Source organism: Zootoca vivipara, chromosome 16 (genome assembly GCF_965207765.1).
Source record: "Zootoca vivipara chromosome 16, rZooViv2.hap1.1, whole genome shotgun sequence".
NCBI classification, from domain to species: domain Eukaryota; kingdom Metazoa; phylum Chordata; class Lepidosauria; order Squamata; family Lacertidae; genus Zootoca; species Zootoca vivipara.
Genome location: NC_142599.1, coordinates 34,025,623 through 34,050,269, shown reverse-complemented (window position 1 = coordinate 34,050,269; position 24,647 = coordinate 34,025,623). Strand labels below are relative to the sequence as shown.

The following is a 24,647-nucleotide window of genomic DNA, read 5'->3' as shown; positions in this document are numbered from 1 at the left end:
TAGAAGTGGACGGTACCAGTGCGACCTCCAGCCATTTGGTGTAGGAATCCACCACTATGAAGAATGTTTTTCCCTGGAAGGGGCCAGCGAAGTCCACGTGCAAGCGTGACCATGGATGTCGGGCGGACTCCCAGGGCTGGACTGGGGCCCTTGGGGGATCCGGGCGGGATTCTTGGCAGGTCTGGCAGTGTTGGACCCAGGCCTCTATCTCTCTGTCAATCCCCGGCCACCACACATAACTCCTGGCAAGGGCCTTCATCCTCACTACCCCTGGGTGTGTCTCGTGTAGGGCTGTGAGGACCCTTTTGCGGAGGGGCTGGGGAACAACAACCCTGCTTCCCCATAACAGGCACCCCTTGTGGGCCGACAGTTCATGTTTGCGGTTTGTGTAGCCAGCGAATTCTGGCCCGGGGCTGCTGCTGGGCCATCCTCGCCACACCCAGTCCAGGACCCGGGAGATGACCCTATCTTTTGTGGAATGGTGCGCAACTTCTTGTGCCTGAATGGGTCGGTCGGGAAGCAGCTCCAGGGTCATAACCTCTTGCGCAGGCGCTGGGTCGGGGCCTGTTTCTGGTAGTGGTAGCCTGCTGAGGGCGTCTGCGTGGCCCATCGCCTTCCCAGGGCGGTGGATTAGTGCATACTGGTAGCCGGCAAGGAAAATTGACCACCTGAGGACACGTGGAGACAACACTTGGGGGGTCTGCTTCTCGGGGGCAAACAGGCCAAGCAACGGCTTGTGGTCAGTCACTATGGTAAAGGGCCGCCCGTACAAGAAATCATGGAATTTTTTTACGCCCTTCACGATTGCCAGACCCTCCTTGTCAATCTGTGAGTAGTTTCGTTCGGCTGCAGCAAGCGTCTGGGAGAAGTATGCCACCGGCACCTCTCTTCCATCCGGGAGTTGGTGTCCCAGGACAGCGCCGATGCCATAGGGAGAGGCGTCGCATGCCAGCACCACTGGCAGCCTCTCGTCGAAGTGTGCCAAGACCGAGTTCGAGACGAGCAAGTCCTTGACTGCCTGGAATGCGGCCCTTTGTCGCTGGCCCCACACCCAAGGGGCCCTTTTATCTAGGAGTCTGTGTAGGGGCTCCGCTACCGCTGCCTTATGCGGAAGAAAGGCATGGTAAAAGTTCAATAGTCCCAAGAATGACTGAAGTTCGGGCTTGCTCTTGGGCGCTGGGGCCTCACAAATGGCCCGTACCTTGTCACCGGTTGGATGGACCCCTTCTGCGTCCACCTTAAATCCCAGAAAGTCCACCTGCGGCACTCCCAGTAAACACTTTTCCCGCTTCACCTTGAGGCCCGCCGTCTGGAAACGGTGCAGGACGGAGCGGAGGCGGTCCTCAAATTCCTCTGGTGTGGGCCCGGCGATCAGTACATCATCGAAGAAGGGGGTGATGCCAGGAATCCCTTTAAGGAGAGAGTCCATTAGATTCTGGAATATGCCTGGTGCCACGCTAACGCCAAATTGCAGCCGCTTTACTCTGAATGCCCCTCTGTGCGTCACAATCGTCTGAGCCTCTGCTGTGGCTTCGTCCACAGGCAACTGTTGATACGCTTGGGCCAAGTCCAGTTTGCCAAAGATTTTTGACCCAGCCAGGGTGGCGAGGACATGGCTGACCACTGGCACTGGGTATGCATGGGCCGTGAGAGCCTTGTTTATGGTGCATTTGTAGTCTGCACAGATGCGGACCGAACCGTTAGGCTTGACGGGTGTGACAATTGGAGTTTCCCAGGGGGCGTTGGGCACCGGCTCCAGCACTCCTTGCTCCACGAGTCGGTCCAATTCCTCGTCTATGCGGGGTTTCAGGGCGAACGGGACCCGGCGGGCCTTGTGCCTGATGGGTCGTACCGCGGGGTCTAGCTGTAGGGCAATGGGGGGTCCTGTATATCGTCCCAATGCCCCATCGAAAACCCCTGGAAACTCTTTGCATATGGCGTCCACGTCCACTTGTAAGCTAGTGCGGTTCACCCCGGTAACGGCTAGCCCCAGAGGTCCAAACCATGCCAGTCCCAGTAAGCTAACGTAGGGGCCCTTAACTACCAGCAAGTCCAATTGTTGCTTTCGCCCTCGATATTGCACCCTGAAGGTCCCCACCCCCATTGTAGGGACCTTACGTTTCTGGAAGTCCCGGAGGGTGAATGGGGCCGGCCTTAGTTTGGGACCCCCATTAGGGCACAGTTCCCTTAATGTTCGGGCCGAGATTATGGATAGAGTTGAACCCGTGTCCAGCTCCATGCGGCATGGGGCTCCCTCTATCTGTACCTCTATATAAATTTTCTCTGTGCTGGGATGGGGCAACTGGAATACCTGGTAGTCCGTGATCTCCGTCGAGTTGCCTTGGTGCATGGTGCCGTGTGACCTGGGGCTCCTGGGTCGGTCATCTGATGCTTGTCGACGGGTGAGTCGAGCCCGACACACCCGGGCGATGTGTCCCAATTTTCTGCACTGCCTGCACTCTGCGTTGCGGAAACGACAGGTCCTCCTCTTGTGGTTCTCCCCGCAGCTTGCACAGTTCCCTCCTTCTCGTCGAGGCTGCTGTGGTGTGTGTGCTGCTTGAGTGCGCCGCTGTACTCGGTGTACTTCCTCCCTGTCAGATTCGGATTCGTCGGTGAGGTCTTCGTGGTAGACCCTCGGTTGGGATGGCGGGGCCGGTCGTGCCTCTTGCGTTGACCTCTCGGCGGCTTCGGTTGCCAGGGCTTCCTCCAGAGCAATCTGGAACGTGAGGTCTTTTTTGGCGTAGAGGCGTCGTTGCAACATCTCGTCCCTCAGGCCACCGACGAGGCGGTCACGAAGCATGTTCTCCAACTCTGAGAAGTTGCAAAGCAGGGCGGCTTGGCGGAGGGAGGTCACAAACCCAGTTATGGTTTCCCCCGGGGCTTGCCGCTTTGCGTAGAAGGCATTTCGGCAAGCTACCACCGAGGGCTGTGGTGAGAAGTGCTCCTTCAGCCGTTCCATTATTGTTTTGTAAGAGACGGTAGCGACATCTCTAGGTGCAAGGAGAGCCCGGGCGATTTCAAACGTCTCCTCTCCACAGACGCTGAAGAATGTCGCCCTCTTCATGGCATCGTTGGTGACTTCTTTCGCTTGCAGGAGGAAGTTGAAACGGGCGGCGTACCCTTCCCAGTCTCCTGATGCTGGTTTGAATGGCGAGAAGCTGCTGTCGGTTGCCATTCTGGGTTCCTTGGGTCCTGGAGCTGAAGCCTGGATGCACGGTGCGATGCAGCGGTGCAGCAGGTGGCGGTGCTGCGGTGCAGTGCGTGGTGGCGGTCAGCTCAGCAGGATCCCACCTTCGTCGCCAGTGAAATGTACTCGGAGTCGAGAGTGAATTTCATGCTCTTTATTCAGCTCATAGTCATCAAGGAGAAGAGGAGAAGAAGAATGGCTCTTTTCCCAAAACCATCTGCTTATATACATTATTTACACAATGGGCCTTGCGTGATTGGCTACTTCAGGGCTACCCCTGTGGGCCAATTATATTGTGGATTGACTTCTGCCTGCAGCCTGATTGGCTGCTCCTACAGGCCAATCAGGTAGCAGATTCACTTCTGCCAGCCGCCTGATTGGCTGCTCCAGCGGGCCAATCAGGTTGCGGATTCACTTCCACCTGGAGTTGGATTGGGTAGCTCCCGCTGTTTCTGAATCCTATTGTTCTAGGATTCAGCTCAGTACATAACATACTGGAAAATATGGGGGAGAGAAAGAGGTTCTGTTAAGCCACAGCAGAAAAATCTGTGGCTTTTTGGATGTTGTTGTATTCCGTTTCCCACCAACCGAACAGGGATGGCCAACAGTTAGGGACGAGGGGAGCTGCAGTAGCACAAGAACAGGGCCACATTTATATTTATTTAGCTGCAGGATTTGTACCCCACCCTGCAGCCAAAATGGCACAAAAAATAAAAATAAAAATCAGTTTCTAAGATGGTCCTCAGGCTCACAGTCTAAAAAGACACAGCATATGAGGCAAAAGGAATGGTTTGGGGCGAGGAGGGAAAAGCAAAACTCAAGCACAAGTTATTTATGTTACTATGCCCCCCAATTCCTGCATTGACTGCTTGGGGAATCTGATATCCCAAGGCCGTCAGGCATTGTCATTTAATGACAGCATAGCTCCGAAAGGAGGGCTGCGACAAAACGTCGCAGCGTGGCATCCCCGGCGGCGTTCAGGGTTCCAGCCGCCTCAATTCCAAATTCTCCCCTCCCGGCACAAAGAAACAGTTGAGATTTCTTGGCCGCTAAGCATGCACCTTGAACCCAGGATTATTGGCTGATACTGCAGGAGAAGAACGGCCATGGTTCAGTGGTAGAGCCTTGCATGGAGAAGGTCCCAGGATCAATCACTCACATTGTCACTTTTAAAAAAACATATCCTTCTCTGCCTGAGACCCAGGACAGAAGCTGCTAGTCATAGTAATAGACATATACCAGATCATGTACCTGCTATAAAGGGTACTCCCAATGTTTCCTCCCAAGAGGGAGAATGGTTAGCCCCCAAAACTTAAGACTGTGGCCCCACCCATTTGCACCTCAGAGGCTTAACTGGGACAAGCAAGGTCTATGAAAGAGGGGTTTGCAGGCTTATGGGAATAACCCTTTTCTACTAGAAAGCCATTGCTTGTCACAGTGGCGGACCTTGGGGGTCTCCCATTTTAGCAGAGCCCTGTGCAACACCAAAATTCAGTGCCCCCCGCCGGCCTCTGGCGCTCCATTCTAAATAATAGTTGTGGCACCCTCGAATCTCTGTGCCCAGTGTGACCGAACCAATCACGGCCCCCTAAATATCCCTCCGCTAGTCATGGTAGACCCTCCTGGACTAAGATGGGCGATTAATTTGAGCTTGGCCACTTTTGCACTGTACAGTTAAAGCGCCACGATACCACTTTAAACAGTCATGGGCCCCCTCTTCCCAAAGAATTATGGGAACTGTAGTTCGTTAAGGATGCCAAGAGCTGTTGGGGGGCCCTTCTAGTCCTGTCCGAGAGCTGCAATTCTCAGAGTGGTTTAACAACCACAGACTCTTCACTCTGGAAATTTTAGTTCTGTGAAGCTCTTACGGGAGCGAACCGGCTTGTTTAACTATGCGCTGTGTTACGAGGCGCTTCCTCCCCTCCAGAACTGCAATTCCCAGAGTGGTTTAATAATCCTTCTTCCCAGGAAACTGCAAGAATTGAAGCTCTGCGAGAGACGACCAAGGACGTCTTAGCACCCTCAGCAAACTACAGCTCCCAGAGTTCTTTGGGGTGTTGTCATTTATTTTATATCTTAGACCTTATAATTCTCATAACAGGGGAGAGCCATGGCAGTTTAGAGTGGCACCATAGTGCTTTGAATGTATGGTGTCTAAAAGCATAAAATATTTATATGCCACCCATCTCTCTGGGTTTCCCAGTGTGATCCATTCAGCAACTTTTCCCCCACTGCTGTCCTGCAAACCAAAATATGTTAAAGTCCCTCCTGTTCTTTCTGAGTCTCCGAGCTGCTGCACTGCTCGCTTCCTTCCAGCTGGATCTGCATACATCATCCCCAAACACTTAACATGTGGCCGGCTCTGCCAAGCTGCCTGGCTGGTGTCCCGCTGCCCCCACTTTCATCCTCTACACAAGGCAGAAAGAAGCTCGCTGCAGAAGAACAATCTCCCGGCTCCCTCTGAACTGCAGCAGATGGCAGGCCGGCAAGACGGCTTTCCACTTCGGTTCCACCGGCTCACACACTCAACCTGGCAGGGTGACCCAGCCGCAACCATTGTCAACATTTCTATAAGAACCTGCATTTAAAAACAAAAACAAAAAAACTGCAGCCCATCTAATTTGGAGGCATTATTCTAAAGGTCAAGCCCAGATTTTAAGAGCGAATAGAATCCATTCAATGCAACCGCTCCTTGCTTCTTCTTACAACCCTCCCGTTCCCCATTCATCTCAAAACCAGCATATTCACCTCCCATTTTATTTGCCAGAATTGCATTTTCCTTACTGCACTTTGAAAGCACAATGCAAACAAATAAATGCTTTTTATCAGCTCCTCCAACCCCTGGGCCTCGTTTTTGACCCTGCTGGGTAAACACAAGTGGCGCACTCAAAGTTTAACCAGGAATTGGCGCTTCCGATTGTGACCCAGGGCTCGGAAACCTTACCAAGCCATCGTTTCTTTCACCAACAGCATGGCAGAAAGATCCTCGATTATGTGCCCAAGACAGACACACACACAAGCCTATCCCAGGCAGATGATGAGGAATGAAAATATCACGGTATTTTAAAAAAAGAGGTTAAGTGTTACGTGGAGGGAGAGAAATATGGTAATAGGTTGAAAAAAACCCATCCACCTCCATACCTTACCCATTAATGCACATGGGAGGAAAGAGGAATCAGCTATCCTGAACGAGGACTTTATTCTGCCCAGGGCCGCGTTCAGTAGAGGCTGGTGCATTAGGGCAGATGGAAAGCTGCCTGCCTTATTTCTTACCACCAGTCCAGGGGGCAGCACTGCCCATTAGCTCCCTCTTCCTTAGTCTCAGCCTTAACCTGTAGACATCAGCCGTGGGGAGGGTGGAAAAGAGAGCTAGGAACTGTTGGCTCTGCCGGCCATTGGCTCTCTGGCGCCATCTACCTTTGGGCTCCCTGCCTTCCGCCCTATCGTTTTCTCTGGGCACCAGTCTTCATGAGTGGCAAGGTGGAAGGACATGGGCTGGCAACAAGAGGGGCCAGAGCTGGAAGTGAGGAGGGAACCGCTTCTCTCACTCTCTGCCACCTTTCTGCCCTTCCAGCCGCCCCCCACCCAAGGTGGCTGCTAGGGAAAAGGTTGCTCCTGCAAGAGTAACAAAGCGATTGCTTGCAGAGGTCTTGGCTCCCCACCGCTCTCCTCCCCACGGCCACTTCAGCTTCTCCCCCACCCTCCTTCCCAAATGCATGAAATTGAAGCACACAGATCCCCACTCCCGCCTTAGAGAATCTCATGGGAGATGCTGCTCCCCCCCCTCCCAAAAGAGGAACAAAAAACCCCAAAAGATGCTTGCTTTGCCCCCTCCCCCTGGGAAAAGAAAAAGAATCACACCAGCGAAACCAATACAGAAAACCTTTTTTATTATTATTATTTTCAGGCGGAATGTGATGACTTCAGTTGTCAAACGATGGTATCTAGAGGGGCAATTAAAAGCAGACTTGCCAAAAAAAGGGGGGAGGGGAGGAAATAAACTGAATTACAATAGTGGTGGGAAAAGGATCAGATTTGCCTTGAATAAATTTACATCTTTTTATTATTATTATTATTATAATTATTATTTGCTCGCCAGCGCCTTCACGACTAAGGAAGGAAATGAACTGTGCGTCACGAGGGATAATAAAGTGGAGAGATGAGGGTTGAAGGAGACGGCTGCCGCCTTTAGACAGAAAAGAGTTTGCATAAAGAGAGCTCCCCAGTTAATGCCACTACAGCAATTGCCCAGACATAACTGATGGGAAGGAGAAAAGCTGGTGGGGGCAAAAAAAAAACCCCAAAAGCCTCTCTGGTCTGGGATCCTTTGCATTTCAAATGCACCTTTAGAAAATGAAAAATGAAAATAGGCTGCTTGGAACACCAGGGGGGAGGATTCCACAAATAATTGGAAGACAAACCACTGCCAACTCCATAGCAGCCAAAAGCTTGGAACTGGAGTTTTTCTATACAGTATATGTATATTTAAAAACTGACGAATAGTAGCTTAAAAGAAAGGGGGAGCATGGGAATTCTGAGGTGTTAGAAGGAATCAAGTGGTGACCCCATATTTAAACATCCATAGAAACCCGGTGATATGTTTCTAGGCTGGGCCGCGACACAGACTGCAGCTAGGACATTGACTACTGCTTCCTTGCCTTTTAATATTAAAAATTAAGATGAGTCTGGCTGGCTCTCACGACAGCAGGTGTCAACACAGAACAGGGAGCAAAGGAGTTTGGGAGAATGTGGGGGAGCTGTGCGGTTGTAGCTTAGAATGACCGCAGAAAGGCTGGGCCGTCTCGCTGGGAACAAGGCGAATTCATCAGCATTCCAAGATTCGTGGAAAGGGGAAATGATCACAAATATACACCCCCCACCAATTAAAAAAAACAAACCCGAAATTATACCATAAACTGGCAGTGTGGTGGGTAAATGTTGTAGTGGCCCCAAAGAATTCTGAATTAAACAAAGGTAAGAGGAGGAGTTGGGCGATATATATATATATATATATATATATATATATATGTGAAAATTAAATTCAAGTGAGCGGGGAAATCTCTGTGATGTTCCCAGAGTTCACCTTTATGCAAATCCATGAAGTGACAGAACTCCTGGGGAAAAGACAGTGTGTGTGCATAATTACCAGTTCCTCAATTCACAGCTTTTAAAAAAGGAAATAAAAGGAGGGGTTCAAAGAATTGAAAAAAAAAAAGCAGAGCGGGGACAAGGAAGGCGGCCTTTTGACTAACCGGAAGGGGACAGAGGTGGGGAGAGGGTGTTGTCACAGACGAGCGCTGATGCTGGTGGATTTATTTCTTTCTCTCTCAGGTGTGCGCACTCGGATCATGTCTTTCCAATGTTCGTTGATAGAGTGGCGAGGGGGGGAATTAAAGGGGAGGAAGACTCCCCCCCTCCTTCCCCAATGCTGCCAATATAGATCGGAAGGAAGGCCTCGCGGCAAATCCATAACCCTAAGTTAACATTCCTGCTTCCATTTTTAAAAAAAGAATACACACAACCTATGTTAATAAAAAAAATACCCCTTTCCTTTCACCCCTCCCCCCGCAGCCAAAAAAAGGAGTAAAATAAAATAAAATAAAATGATAAAAATGCACAGCTTGCTAGACTTCGGACGGGCCAAAGGTCTTCTCCTCTTGGGGTTTGCAGATCCAGCTCCCGTAGCCCATCTCCTGCAGGGCCCAGAAGAATTGCCGCTTGGCACTCTGGTACGTGACGGCCGCTTCCTTGGCCTCCGAGTACATGGTCAGTTTCTGCAGGGCCTTGCGATCCATCTTGGCACAGAGCGATTGGAAGAGTGCAAACAGGTTCCTCTTGGAGACCCGGGACACGTCCAGTTTTGGTCTGGGGGGAGGAAGGAAGGTAGGTAAAGGAAAAGGATTCTGGGAGGCCGGAAGGAAGAGAGATGCCCAGGGAGGTTCGGCCGGCACCTTCACTGCACACCTGTAGACACCAGGCGAAAGGTGACTCTTTAGCCAGGACTTTGGCTGACTGACATACAATTTTAAAAGTGTTGTGGAAGTGGGAATGATTGGGCTGCCTTTGTTTTTATTACCGTATTGGCCCGAATATAAGCCACACACACCCCCGAATTCCAAAAGTGAAAAGTGTGGTTTAAATTGGCGACTTTACAAAAACTGGCTTTTACAGTATCGCTGCTGAAACAGACAGAACGGGTGTGAGTGCTTGCGGAATTTTAAGGGAGTGGCTTATATTCAGGTATTGTCTTCTCTCTCTCTCTCTCTCTCTCTCTCTCTCTCTCTCTCTCTCTCTCTCTCTCTCTCCCCACACACACCCCCCAAAAAATTTTTTAAAGGTGTGGCTTATATTTGGGTGCGGCTTATATATTCGGGCACTCCTCCTCAATTACTTTTCCTATATCTCATCCAGTGTCAGTTTTGTTGCTGGCCCCCAAGCATGTGGATGGAAGATGCATGAAAAGAAAGGCAGCCAAAAATCTGCATCCCACACCTACTGGAAGCAGCCACACAACCATGCCTGATGTTATGGTTACCCCTCTATGCCTCCCCTCCAATAGCTGTGCCCCATTCTTACCCATCTACTTTGCCTTTCGTGCCATCCAGGACTTCGACTTCAGAGTCATCGGGGAGGCACCAGTTGACGCTGGATTCCTTTGTCTTCCCCGTCTGCCTTGCAGAGTCGTAGACGCTGACTCTGCCAACCTGTGTTGGCAGAGGGAGAGAAAGAGTGCAAAGCTGAATAGTGTGTGTGTGTGTGTGTGTGTGTGTGTGTGTGTGTGTGTTTGGTGGTTCGAATCCCTGCGATGCGGTGAGCTCCCGTTGCTCGGTCCCAGCTCCTGCCCACCTAGCAGTTCAAAAGCACGTCAAAGTGCAAGTAGATAAATAGGTACCACTATAGCGGGAAGGTAAACGGCGTTTCCGTGTGCTGCTCTGGTTTGCCAGAAGTGACTTAGTCATGCTGGCCACAGGACCCGGAAGCTGTACATCGGCTCCCTTGGCCAGTAAAACGAAATGAGCGCCACAACCCCAGAGTCGTCCACGACTGGACCTAATGGTCAGGGGTCCCTATATAACGGTGTATCCAATTGTTGTCACCAGGACCGGGTTTCAACACTGTGATATATCACCAGCTAAACATCGTGATAAGAGTGATATACAGTGGTACCTCGGTTTAAATACACAATTGGTTCTGGAAGTCTGTACTTAACCTGAAGCGAACTTTCCCATTGAAAGTGGATTATTCCGTTCCAGACGGGTCCGCGGAGTACTTAAACTGAAAGTACTCAAACCGAAGCGTACTTAAACAGAGGTATGACTGTATCACGATGTCTGAAATAAGGGTGGACCTAGGTAGAGGCACTGGCTGGCTTCACAGTTTTTCCCACATTGTGATTTTGGCACAGCACACGCACATCAAAATTCATGATATATTGCCAGGTCAAAAATACCACAATATGGACTCCAAACCGCTTTTGGATGATACTTCAATATATCTCCCATCCCTAGTTTTTAGCCAAACCTAAGGTCTTGTTTTCGGGCATAGTTACATTTGGAAAACAAAGCTCTAAATTTGCAGGGCAGGAGACGCTGGTTGTTACCATTGCAACGTGCTGTGTTGCCCTTGATAATACCAGTTTATGGGAATCACGAGGCATTCTGCCTCCAAAGCAGTCACTGACAGCCTTATCCTTCACACATGTATTAATTCTCTTTTAAAGTCATTCAATCTGGTGGCTATTCCAAAGCAATCATCTTCCAAAGCAACTACTCTATTCCAAACTTAAAAAATGGAAAGCGTAATGCTGGTGGTCAACAAAAGAGGTTTAAAGACTGTCTCAAGGCAAATTTTAAAAATGTAGTATAAACACCAACAATTGGGAAACACTTGCCTGTGAGCGCTCCATTTGGAGAACAGCCTTTAACCAAAGGTGTCATGGGCTTTAAAGACACTCGAACTCAGGACGCAAGGGAGAAACGTGCTAAGAGGAAGGCACGCTTGGCAAATCCACACCGTGATCAACTCCCGCCTGGAAACCAATATCCCCACTGTGGAAGGACGTGTGGATCCAGAACTGGCCTCTACAGTCACTTACGGACTCATAGTTAAAACCGTGTTTATGGGAGACAATCTTACTCAGCTACGAGTGATCACCAAAGAAGATTCTGCCACATATTGCAACAGCAAACTCAGCAGCACATTGTGCAGAAGTATGTTATTTTGCCTGTCCTGAATCTTCCAACATTGGATTGATGGGAGAAAGACTATCCCCTCCCATCAATCCAATTGTCTCCACAGCAGGCTTAGTTTTGTATACCTCTATAATGCCCTCCCCACTTGCTTTCCCTCCTCCAAAACTAGAATTATAGAATTGTAGCATTGGAGAGCCATTCCCCGAGGGCTGCCTAGTCCAACCCCCGGCAATGCAGGAATCTCAGCTAGATCCTATGTGACAAATATCGCAGCCGCATAGAGAAAAGGTCCAGACACCTTTGAGCACGACTGAACTATGGAAAGGTGGCATACAAATAATTGATGGTGAAGGAGGAGGAGGAGAAGGAAGACAAGGAATTAAAACCGCAACGGGAATCAAACAGCGGTTACCTCCGGGTGATTGACAAAATACGGCTCGGGGAGTCCGGACTGGAATGTGTTGCCGTCTCTCGACATGCGGCAGCAGATGGCACGCGTCAAGTGACCTTGACTGTACAAGTAGCCTGGAAAGGGAACACAAAATGAGGTTGGTGGTGCAGGCATTTTTTTTTTTTTTTAAAGGAGCACGTATCAGCTGCTTCATCAACCTGGGGCGCGGGAGGGCATGACCATTTTTGGAAGGGTTAGCGGCAGCTGTATCTTGGCAGGAAGGGCAGAGGTTTAACACAAGCCTTGAGTACTTTGCAGCCTTTAAGACATTTATAGCAAGGGCCTGCTATGTATGTCCATAGCTGTCAAGTTATCCCTTTTTTAAAGGGATTTTCCCTTATGCTGAATAGGCTTCCTCGCGAGAAAAGGGAAAACTTGGCAGCTATGTGCATGTCCTTGTCATGAGACGGGGGCTTCCAAGGTCCCAAAAGAAGGAGGAGGGGGGGGAACACCCAAATAAACGTGCAGCAAAATCCCAACAGCCTCTTTTGCTTCCTATAAAGCAGGGATGGGAAAACTGGGCTATGTAGATGTTCTTGGGTTCCAGTTCCCATCAGCCCCCAGCCAGCAAGGCTCATGGTCCGGGTGATGGGAGTTTTAGTACAACAGCCTTTGGAGAGCCCCACAGGCTCCCCGACCCCTGCGCTAAGAAGAGTCATTTGTGGCAGAATTGTGTCTCTGTGCTCTCGAGTCTTCTCACCAATTGTGCCCATTTTTTTTTACAACTACCGCTAATCAGATATTTTACTTGTGCTTTGCCATGCCAGGGCAGGTTGCAACAGTTTAAATGTGCTGCATTAAAACTGGTTAAACCAGGGGTGCCCAAACTACGGCCCCCGGGCCGGATGCGGCCCAATCGGCCTTCCAATCCGGCCCGCGACGACCCCCGCCGCCCGCTGCCGCCGCCCGCTCTCACGGCGCGCGGCGCAGCGACGATCTAAAAAATCGGCAAAAAATCGCCGAAAATCCTTTGTGCGCATGCGTATGGGCCTCTCCCGACCCGGAAGAGGTCATTTCTGGTGCACTTCCGGGTCGGGGGAGGCCCATACGCATGCGCACAAGCGATTTTTTCCCCGCCCGTGTGCGTGTGCGCATGCGCACGGGCGCGCACTCCCCCGCCCTCCGGCCCGCTACGCGCGCACTCCCCTACCCTCCGGCCCGCCGCACAGTAAGTCTGGGGACCCCTGGGTTAAACCATATATTTGTGTGTGTGTGTGTACCCCCCCCAAAAAAAACCCCTATTTATACGTCACTTAATTTTGATTATCTCTAGGCAGTGTATGCCGAGCCCAACAAATACAATCAAGATAAAACCAGTTAACCAACTGTAAGATCAGAAATGGTGTGAGAATGACTGCTGGGATTTTTTGATTTTTTTATAAAGTCTCCAGCAGATGCCGAAAAGTTCAACAGAGAAGGGGCATCTCTGATCTCAGCCGGGAGGAAGTCCTGCAGAACTGGGCCCACCATACTGAATGTGCAGCGACTTCTCCAAAAACCTAAGTGGCCAGGCAGGGATAGAAGGAATCAAGCACTCCTAAGCTATTCTGTACCCAAGTCATTAAGGATGCTGAAAATTAATGTAGGAACCTTGAACTCAGCTTGGTAGCATCCTGGCAGCCAGGGCAAGGTTTTTGAGCAATGCACTGGCGACAGTCTGCCCCATCAACAATAGGAAATGTTTCTCTGGTGTCAAAGCTGTTGGGGGGGGGAAGAGGTGTGCCTTCGGTGTACAGGGACAGCTACACAGCCAAGGCATCAGGCCGCCTCTGCCAGGAGGGAATTCTAGTGCATGGGGCTGCCACAAAGAAGGCTCCCCCCTCTCCCAGACCAACACCGCCCTTCCCCTGCTGATCTTAACACCCAAGAGGATCTGCATCTCTGCATCGAAGGAAGTGGCCTTTCAGACATCTTGGAATGGAGTGGGGTAAAGTAATAGGTGCTTTGGGGGGGTTACAGCTGAGAAGGCAGGAAAAAAAGAGAGATACGAGATCCCCACACCCAGCAACAGGGAGGATGGAGAGATCCATTACCAAGCGTGACCGAGCGGAGATAAACAGGCTGCAGGAAGTGGGAGAGCAGCGCCCCCTGCAGGCCCAGCACATTCCAGCGCAGGATCTTGTCGCTGCAGGACATGGTGCGGAGACGCTCGCCGTGCTGGATCCCGTCCCACGTTGGCACGATGTCGCTGGATTCCACCGGGATAGTGCCTTCCCCTGCAGGAAGAGAGGGAGCCGGTCGGGAGCTGCCTTTGCTGGAATGGCCCAAAGGCAACACACACACACACACACACACACACACCCCCCTCACTGGAGCCCAAGGATGGCCTTCTCCAGCTGCCGCTGCCAGACAGATGCTGCTGGGTCCTCAGAGAGGGCATGGGGGCCAGGGGCCTCTTCCAGCACCGGATGTGTTCAAAAGGTATGCCGCCTCTACACAGAGAGGTTCCGTTCAGCTGTTACTGCGGCATAAAACAGGGGTGGGCCATATCACCCCCAGATACACACCTGCAGGACTCTGCACCTGCCTTTCAGAACACCTTCCCTGCCCCTTGTCCAAGGACACCCACCCCCCTCCACAGCATTTCCTTGAGCATTTCGGCCTGGTTGAAATAGTGTCCTGGGTGGAGGGGGGCAACCAGCGGAGCCTCACAATGCCAGTAACGAAAACAAGTAGCTACAGGTGAAACTCGGAAAATTAGAATATCGTCGAAAAGTGCATTTATTTCAGTAATGCAACTTATTATTTTTTAGTTTTCTTTTAATTTTTACAAATGCTTTCTTTTGGAAATTCCACAGTAATAAAACAATTAGTTACAATAACACAAAAATAAACATCGTTATTACATTTCATTAATTACATTCCATTTATAATTGACCCGCCTAACGACAAATAAGTACAATTAGAACAAATAAAGGCTTGACATATTTTGCTTTGCACGTCATGCATCTATCTCTTATATTGGCTTCACCTTTTAAGTTGAGTTACTGAAAAAATGCACTTTTCGGCGATATTCTAATTTTCCAATACGAAATTCTAATTTTCTGATACAAAAACCATGCGCAAACACTACGCAACAGAATGAGAAGACCACTATTCCCCCAGCCCTTTCCCTCCCTCTCCAGAATTGAAAGTGGAGGTGCTATATGTTCCTTTCCTTGGTTATCTGTATCACAAAAAACTTTAATTAAACAACCAATTATAAAAGAAAAGGAAGAAGCCTATAGCGCAAAGGTGAAATTGCCATTCATCCCCCTTCCGTATTGCAACGGGCATTGGGCCGCGTACAATGAAAAGAAGTTACTGCTGCTACTAGATGGACAGACTGAGTCAGTATAAAGCAATTAGAAGGCTGGAAACTGTATCCTCAAAAACAAAAACTGCATACCAGAATGGCCGGCTGCACATGTAAAAGCTTGAAAAAGGGAAGCAACGAAGCCCCGGTCACTGGGCTCAGTTCCCCTGGCACTCACCATTTTCAACTTTTGTGCGCAGCTTCCCCTGCTTGGGATTCTCAAAGAGCGGCTGGTGCTGGCCTTCCCCAACTGTGTTGGCCTGGTCCGTGCAGGATTTGTCAAAGAGCGCCCCGTCCCCACAAGGTGCCGTGCTAGAGGGCAGAAGAACAAGGCACACCCTGAACCCGAGAGGCTATTAAGAAATCTGTGTGGGCTGCTTTTCAGCAGGTCCCCCTAAAATAGCGCTCAAGCAAATTCTTAAAACGGCAATTTGAAAGGCAGAAGCACTGGGCTAAATGGCCCCTCTAGCCCAAGGATAGAGAAGCTCAGGTCCTATGGCCAAATGCAAACTCATTTGACCCTCACAGAGCTCACTGGGGGGCAGCAGCCTTGGACAGGGCCTTTTCTGTGGCAGCCCCCAAGGTGTGGAATTCCCTCCTGAGAGAGGTTCGCCTGTCACCTTCACTAACATGGTATTCATTGTAGGCTGAAGATGCACCTCTTTGCCCTGTTCTTTTGACACTTGAACTGTGCGTTGGGGGGGGCGCCACCCTGCTCCTGCGACTGCAATTTGTTCTGAACTGTTCTTTAAATGGTTGCGACCTGCCCTGGGACCTTAAGGGGAGTCACACTGTCTGCCTGCTGCGTGGAACACTTATTTACCCCTACCCAATTCTCCCCTTCGCTGTTTTTTGGTTCCCTGCTAGCTCTTTCCCTGCTTTGCACTCAACATCCCCTGTGAAACGCAGCACAAACTGGTACACACACCCCTCAGCCATCGTGCACCGCTGCACGCAGGTCAGGCCCCGGCTGGTGCTCACCTGATGTACAGGTGAAAAGTGATGTCGTCTTTGATCTTCAGCTTGCCATCTTCCAGGGGCTGGAAGATGCTGTCTTCGGGTGCCGAGGGGTCAAACTTCATGAGCTCGGTGTAGAGGAACCTGGAATAACACCACCACAATGTGAAGCGGTGCCTGGGTCAACCTTCTTGGCCTTGGGACCCCATTCTGCGCATGTTTCCTTGGGTGTAAAGCCCCACACAGCAAGCCCCCCCCCTTCACACAAGTAGGACTGCAATGTTTAATCAATCAGTTGTATGGCTGTTGTTTGGCTTTCCTTTCCCGCTCCAGCTCCTTGTTTAACTGCCATGTTGCTTTTTAAACGGGTTTGTCGTATTGAAATTTTAATGCAGGCTTTGGGAGGCTCTGGTGGCTTCAAAAGTGGGATGCGTTAAAATCTAAATAAATGATGAAAAGGTGCTTCAAACCACCAGGAAGCAGTTTATAAAATAACGCATGCAACTATTTCACGGGGGTCAGGGTTTTACTGTATATTTCATCATTTTTAGGTATCATTATTCATACTTGCCAGTCACCACCCTGTAGAGAGGGGTAGATGGCGAAAGAGAAAAGAGGGTGCCTCACCCTCCACTAGCCTCTCTGTCCCCTCCCAAAATATTACAGGTGAAACTCGGAAAATTAGAATATTGTTGAAAAGTGCATTTATTTCAGTAATGCAACTTATTATTTTTTCTTTTTCTTTTAATTTTCACAAATGCTTTCTTTTGGAAATTCCACAGTAATAAAACAAATAGTTACAATAACACAAAAATAAACGTCGCTATTACATCTCATTAATTATATTCCATTTATAATTGACCCGCCTAACGGCAATTAATTACAATTACAACAAATAAAGGCTTGACATATCTTGCTTTGCATGTCATGCATCTATCTCATATATTGGTTTCACCTTTTAAGTTGCGTTACTAAAATAAATGCACTTTTCGTCGATATTCTAATTTTCCGAGTTTCACCTGTATATCTCTCGACAGAAAAAAAACAAATTCCTCGCCCGTGTGATACAGATAAAGGTTACTATCATTAAATACTTCATTCACAGTATCGCTCACAACCACCCTGCAAGGTAGGGCCAGTGCCTTGTATTCTCTCCTTGAACAGGGGCTGGGCACTCAACACATGCCCCATTCTGGGCAGAGCTCTGCTGAATGGCCTTGCTTGGCCTCCGCTTCCACCTCCTCACCTTATGAAACCCCTTCTGGAAATGATCTCCGCATGGCAGTCATTGACCGTCTCCCCTTTCAGGCTCAACTCCTCCCCTTTCACACAGCGATTCCCTGAGAGGCGAGGAGAAGAAAGAAAGGTCAGGAAAATACTGCATTAACAGACCCCGCGCGGGGGCTTGGTGTGGACAAAAGGAGAGCCGAATTCGTTTATTTCCTGGTTGCTGTTGTGTGTGTGTTTTTAACAACAGACCAAGGAATCCTTGGCCGTTTGCTGGGATGAAGAGTTGTCGCTCACGAGCCATAACTGAATGTGAGCCTGCTGTAGAACCTGATGCTGTGCTACAGTTTACGTAACGCACTCCACGAATCCACCTTGAAAAGCTGCACAATATGGACTGCGCTTGCAAAGCCGTGTTTCACAATGAGAGCAAATCTATACGGATTGGCCTTCTGCAGCAGCTGAATTGCATTCCAATTGTTCTAGCCCCTCTTTACTTATTTGTTTATTTATTAAACGAAAAGGCGGCTGAGACTAGTTTCCAATTTCATTCTGGGTTTGATTTTTTAAAAAGCAGCAGAGCGTATTTGGAACCAATTGGGGGATGAAAACCCTCTTCATGGAAGAAAAACCAACCAAAACGTAGGGCGCTTATTCCCAGAGGAACAGGCAGCCAGTGGTTTGTACAGGGTTTTCCCTGGCACCCATAAGCCCTTCCATGCACTGCCCTTGTGGTCGCGAGGAGATGAGAGCGGCTGCCCTTTTCCCTCCACTGATGGAGCTGAAGGAGGAAGTTGGAAGAGTGACACTCTCCCCCATTTCCTCTTTCAGCTTTATGGGATTTTCAAAGCTCATATTAATTCTGCTAGATCTGATTTCACTCAAGATTCCATTAATAGAACAGCTTACTCCATTTCCATCTGGCTTTTTGGGGCGGGGGGGGAGCGAAGTGACCTGAGTGGGTGGTGCCCAAAAATAATTTGTTCCCAATGTCCTTTAAAAAAAAAAAAGTATTTGTTTAGAGCAGGGTTTCCCAAACTTGGGTCTCCAGCGATTTTTGGACTACAACTCCCATCGTCCCTAGCTAGCAGGAACCGGAGGTCATGGATGATTGGAATTGTAGTCCCCAAACCGCCGGAGACCCAAGTTTGGGAAACACCAGTTTAGAGTCACTTAAAGGTGAAGGTACCCCTGACCGTTAGGTCCAGTCGCGGATGACTCTGGGGTTGCGGAGCTCATCTCGCTTTACTGGCCGAGGGAGCCAGCGTACAGCTCATGTGGCCAGCATAAGCCGCTTTCTGGCAAACCAGAGCAGTGCACTGAAACGCCGTTTACCTTCCCGCCGAAGCGGTACCTATTTATCTACTTGCATTTTGTCGTGCTTTCGAACTGCTAGGTTGGCAGGAGCAGGGACCGAGCAACGGGAGCTCACCCCATCGCGGGGATTCGAACCGCCGACCTTCTGATCAGCAAGGTTTAACCCACAGCGCCACCCGCATCCATGAGCTAAATGGAGCTTTTAAGCGAGATTCTTCCCAGCTCCGATAGGAGCAATCCCCCCTGCCTGGACCAGCAGCGTCTCTTACCTGTTCCGATGCTCACCACGACCCCCAGGCCCTCTTGCCCTCGCCTCATGATGATGGCGGCCAGGATCTTGCGCCCGAGCAAGCTGTGCTGGATGCGTGCAGTCAGGGTGTTGAACCGCTGGTGGCTCAGCATAGCAATCTGGTCATGGAGCGTGCTTCCACTCACGGGGAGCTGCGAGGTGGAAGAAGAAGGGGAGGCCGGGAATTTTCACAGCCGAAGAACAAAGGAAGCCCCTCTGCACATCGCTGGACTCCAACTCCCATCATCCCCAGCAAGTACAGCCAATGGTTCGGGGTGATGGGAGCGGTAGTTCAGCAACGTCTATGGGTCCAAGGTCTTCCCGTACCCGAGGTGGCCCATTAACAGCGAAAGGAGAGGCAAGCGAGGGTGGCAGTGTTACCTCTGTGATGGTCAACCCTTCGGAGTTCTCCGCCTTCTCCGTCTCCCCGATCAGAACCCGGAGCGCCGCGTCGGCAGCCTCCTGCTTGCCTTGCTTCTTGCTATGCGCCGTGACGGCTGGGAACCAGCGGCCGCCCACTTTGGCTTGGAAGACGAATCTGCCGGGAGGAGGTAAGCCAGCAGAGAAGGTGCAGGTTCAGTAACTGAGGGGCCCTGGGTGAAGTTGGCGCTATAAAATCAAGAGCCCCAGCAGGAAAACAATGTACATGCAGAGAGCTTGAGAGAGTGGGAAAGGTTAGAAAGAACACAGCAAGCTTGAGTAAAGCCCAAAAAGTGACTGGCTGGGTCCTTGTCCCCCCCCTCCCTGTTCTGTTTTTAAGATTAGCCTGCTAAGAGGCTACTGGACTTCCACCAAGCAGGCTGGATCGCTACATCTCTCTGAAGGGGACACCTGAGGCCATCCAGGTGTGGCTGGACTCCCATTGGGACGGATAGGTGTTGGAAGCCTGACCTTGTCTGGAGGGCCCCACAGGTGTCCCATCTTCAGCTTACAATCCAGGGCACCCATGTGGTAAATAATAAGAGTAATAATAATTCAATTTCTTGCCATAAGGTCCCAGGGCAGGTTACAACGATTTAAAATACAACATTAAAAACAGTTTGGGAACAAATTACTGTATAGCCACAAGGACAGAGCAGGACATATTAACAGGAGAAAGCGGATCGAGAAACGTTTTTCCTCACTCTCTTGTAACACTAGAACTCAGGGGCATCCAAAAAAGCTGGATGTAAAAGGACTTCTTCAGGCAGCAGTGACAGAACTTGCTTCTGCAGGAGGGGGTGACGGCCACTGACTTGGATGGCTTTAGATGAGGATTGGACAAATTCATGAAAGAAAAACCATAAAAGAGGGTTCCCCCCCCTCTTTCCATTTCCCTCTTTTTCCTTCCGTTCCTTTAGATTAGATTTTTAAAGTGTTTCTTTTATATAAAAACATACTTTGATATATGAAAGTTCATATATCTCTGGACAAGTATCCAGAAAAATAGAAGAAGAAGAAGATGATGATAAAAATAATGAAAACCACAAGAGTTCTCTTGCGATTGGGTCCTGCTTTCGGGATTTCCCTTGTGGCGTATGGCTGACCACTGTGAGAACAGGAGGCTGGACGAGAGGAGCTGCTGGCCTGATCCTGCAGCCGGAATCTTCTTATGTTTCATGGCCATCCTGCCTGCAGCAGTTCCCTAGTGGGACTTGCGTTACAAAAGCTCTGTAGCTCAGCAGCAGAGCTCCTGCTTTGCACACGAGACTCCAGTTCCCCCCGGGGTCTCTCCGGTGAAGGGAGATTAAGCAGCAGGGCTTGGGAAGGACCTTTAGACAGAACAGCCCCTGCCAGCCAGAAGATGACAATCAAATTGGAGACTGAGGGCCTGGGCTTTGTTTTCCATGTTCTGCAAGGAACACATATGTTCTGCTGCGCCTACTCACTTAGGGTCGTGGGGTGGCCCAGTCTGCTCGATCAGCTTGAACTCAGCAGCAAAGCCATTGGCCCGGGCGTACTCCAGGAGGCCACTGACTGGGTTGGAGTTCAGGTACTTAATCAGCTCGCCAACACCCTTAGCGCTCGCGGCTTTTGTCTCTTCCAGATTTGCAGGCTGGCCACCAGGCACATCCGCAGGCTGGTCGCCCTGGGCCTCTGTCTGAAAAAGTCGCCAAGGAAACAAAGAGAGAAAGAGGCTGATGAGGAGGCTGGAACAAGGCCAGGGAGACCTGTTTCCGTTCTCATTTTCATTACATACTGAGCGTTTTTCATGTTGTGATTTTATGTTGCGAGATCTATGGGTATGGGGCGGTCTATACATTTAAGAAACAATAAACAACAAGGATACCTGTTCAGGTAAGCTGCTGGTGTCCCCAGTGAGGCCCCTCATGGCGGCCTCAGCAGCCATCTGCTTTGCTCCCTTCTTGCTGTTCGATACCACAGCAGGGAAGATGCGTTCGCCCACTTTCACGCAGTACTTGAACCTGATCGAAGGGAAAGGGAAAGCCACGGAGTTCATGGGCTTATTGAGACTAAAGGTAGATCACACAGAAAGTGGTTGCAGCAGGAAGGCAGGTTGGGCTTGGGTCATTTCCAGAACCCCCACTCCCTTTGAACAGAAAAAGGAGAGGAAACCTGACCCCCCCCTCCAAAAACAAACAAACATGTTTCTTGATTTCAGTTCCTTTTAGACAGACAAGCCACTGGACAGAGCCAATATCTTCCTCTGCATTTTGTGCAGAGCCCGACACGCTGCTGAATATTATAACCTAGACCAAGGTAGTCAAATATTATAACCTAGACTGCCCGCCTTTGAGATAACTGCTTTTTTGGGGGGGGAAGCAAAGGCAAGGCTGATTCCAACCTACCTCAACCTGTGGCGCTCCAAAAAATTGGAGGCCTACAACTACCATCATCCACGACCTGTTTGCCACGCTAGCTGGCGCTGAAGTACAAAACACCTGGAGTACAAAACACCTGGAGGGCCCCAGTTGACGAAAGCTGGTTAATAGGCTGGGTCCTCTCTTGACCTTTGGCCTCCAGATGTGGCTAAACTACAGTCCCCATCCTCCCTGCCCACGAGTCATGCTGGCTAGAGCTGGTAAGAACTTTGGCACAGCCACATCTGGAGGGCCAAAGGCTTCCCACACCTGCCCTAGTGAACACAGGGGGTTAGGAGAGGCAATTAAGAGATCTAGTCAGGCCTCTTGAAGCAAGACCTCCAAGAATGTTTTTGATCTTTAGCAGTGAGCTCCGAGAGCTTTGTCTCTCGCACGGTCAAGAAACAGAACCCAGGGCACTGCTGCGCCAATGAAGGGGTTGATCCTCAACCTGTGCTGGCTGGAGCCGAGAGCAGCAGGGAGCAGAGGAAGACCCATAGCTGCCAAGTTTCCCCTTTTCTCACGAGGAAGCCTATTCAGCATAATGGAATTTCCCTTAAAAAAGGGATAACTTGGCAGCTATGGGAAGACCCCCACATAGCCACATCTTGGCTTGCCTTTCACTTGGAGCACCACAAGGAGAAACGAGAAGTTTTCCCGGTGGCGATGACGTGCATGCGCAAACATCCTCAGAGACTCTTGCAATAAATAAACAAGCCCTCCCTCCGTCCTCAGCCACACACCCCCCAAAAAGAAAGGTGGTGCCTATGTCCTCGTCTATTCCCCAGAGAGCAGCAGCAGCCTAGGGCCCCCCCACGCTGCAAGCTTCACACGCTTCTGAACGCAAGTCGCGACCTACTTGGGATCGTGGGGAGGGCCATCCTGAGAGAGCAGCTGGAACTCGCAGACGCTCCCCGACTTCTGTGCGTATTCCATCAGGGCGCTGACGGGGTTCTTCCCAGAAAGCACGTTCAGCTGTGGCGTTGTAGACAAAGGCTCTGACTCTGTCTGCTCAGGCTGGGGAGGGAAGGAAGGAAGGAAGAGAGGAGGAAATAAAGAAGGGGTTGTACCAGGATGCTGCAGAGTGGGGCTCTTTCTGCTGTTTTGTTTCAGTATCTCTCTCACTGAAGTGCCATGTTGGTTTGGCAACTCGGGGGGCGGCGACCAATGGGAAATTATGCTCCTGGTGCCCAGAAGAGGAAAGGATGGCTGTAAAAGCCAGCTGACCACCACCCTCAACAATCTTCCACTGACCCCAACTTCTCCCCAGAGGCAAAATTTTGGCTGACAAGGCGGCAGTTTCAGGCAACCTAGCCTGGGGGAGACCCTCCCCCACTGACTGGCCTGTTGCAGAACCCCAGGGGCTTGTGGATAATTTCCCAGGGGGTGGGGGAGAGACTACAGCAAGGGTGGGCAGACATCAGGCAAGGTAGATCTACTTTGCTGTTTACTACAACCCCAAGGTCTGCCAGCCAGAGCCAGGTGAGAAAGACCAACAGTTAAGAATTAAAAGGACAGGCTGCATCTGACCTCATGCTCAACAGCAGGGGTCCCCCAAACTAAGGCCCGGGGGCCGGATGCGGCCCAATCGCCTTCTAAATCCAGCCCGCTAACAGTCCGGGAATCAGCATGTTTTTACATGAGTAGAATGTGTCCTTTTATTTAAAATGCATCTCTGGGTTATTTGTGGGGCCTGCCTGGTGTTTTTACATGAGTAGAATGTGTCCTTTTATTTAAAATGCATCTCTGGGTTATTTGTAGGGCTTAGGAATTTGTTCATATTTTTTTCCAAAATATAGTCCGGCCCCCACAAGGTCTGAGGGACAGTGGACCGGCCACCTGCTGAAAAAGTTTGCTGACCGCTGCTCAACAGTATGAACTAAGTTCAAAATCCTTTCACACCCGAGTCCATACCTGGCTAGCTTTCTTCATTTTTGCAGCCTAATTTAAGGAGGTGGGGGGGATCATTTTTGCTGTTGTTATCACTAAACAACACCCTTTCTGGGCTAACCCTGATGGCTATATTCTCCATTGACAGAGGCAGCATTCCCAACAATCGACTAAAAGGTAGGGATGTGTATGTGTGTATATACCGCAGTTTCTCAAGAAACGTCAAAGTGGTTTACAATAACCACTAGGAAACAAAAACCATAACCCCCCCCCCAAAAAAAAACCTACTGTAACACAGATCTACCACCTAACTACTACGGTTCAACAGCAAGTATAAGAAGCTGGGCCACTTCCATTGTGAGAAAATAAATCGATATGGACCTCGGATTGTGGTGGAGCCGCTTTTCACAGGACTAGCAGCTCCGGAGAGCTCCACCTTTGGCCCCTGCCTGTTGCTGGGGTGGGGAGCCGCTCTCACCAGTTCTGCTTCGCTGAGAGAACTGTCCTCGTATAAGGATTTCTCCACCTCCATGCCGTCCTCCCCTTCGTGCTCGACTTCGCGCAAGAGGATCTTCATGGCGTGGGCGGCCGCTTCCTGCTTGGCCAACTTCTTGCTGCCTGCTTCCGCTGGGGGGAACTTGCGACCATCAATCACTGCCTGGAATTTAAACCTTGACCAAAACGCACAAGGTACAAATCGGTGAGGATGCGTGCTAATCAGTGAATCTGGTGCCATTATCTATCACATTTATCTCCAAGGAGCTTCAAGGCAGTGCATGTGCCCCCCCCCAAACCCAACACCCAATTTATCCTCACAGTGAAAACCACACAGTTAGGCCTCGAGAGTGTGTGATTAGCCTAGGAGACGTCCCGGATGAGCAGGGATTTGAGCCTCGGCTTCTATAGTCCCAAGTCCGATGCTGACCACTACAGCACACTGGTTCTCCTTTCCAAGCCCTCTGCCTCTACAAATATGTTTTGTTAGGAAGGAGCTATTGCTGCAGCACTTACAGCACTCGAGCACTGGGCATGCTGGCCGAG

General features: G+C 50.2%; 1 protein-coding gene across 9 annotated transcripts in view; it reads right to left on the bottom strand.

The window, feature by feature from the left end:
- Positions 1-7,060: 7,060 nt before the first annotated feature.
- The window catches only part of ADAR (adenosine deaminase RNA specific), a 37,685-nt gene continuing 20,098 nt past the window's right edge, over positions 7,061-24,647 (bottom strand). For all 9 annotated transcript variants that reach the window (XM_035098171.3, XM_035098167.3, XM_088659180.1 and 6 more), the window contains exons 3-15: positions 24,085-24,277; positions 22,576-22,733; positions 21,185-21,320; positions 20,784-20,995; positions 19,297-19,453; positions 18,896-19,067; positions 17,329-17,422; positions 16,107-16,226; positions 15,304-15,437; positions 13,864-14,046; positions 11,792-11,904; positions 9,764-9,891; positions 7,061-9,052 (exon numbers count right to left, since the gene is read on the bottom strand). In XM_035098171.3, coding sequence (XP_034954062.1) covers positions 8,812-9,052; positions 9,764-9,891; positions 11,792-11,904; positions 13,864-14,046; positions 15,304-15,437; positions 16,107-16,226; positions 17,329-17,422; positions 18,896-19,067; positions 19,297-19,453; positions 20,784-20,995; positions 21,185-21,320; positions 22,576-22,733; positions 24,085-24,277 — 2,041 coding nt within the window. In that variant the 3' untranslated portion in view covers positions 7,061-8,811. The remainder of the gene's footprint in view (positions 9,053-9,763; positions 9,892-11,791; positions 11,905-13,863; positions 14,047-15,303; positions 15,438-16,106; positions 16,227-17,328; positions 17,423-18,895; positions 19,068-19,296; positions 19,454-20,783; positions 20,996-21,184; positions 21,321-22,575; positions 22,734-24,084; positions 24,278-24,647) is intronic.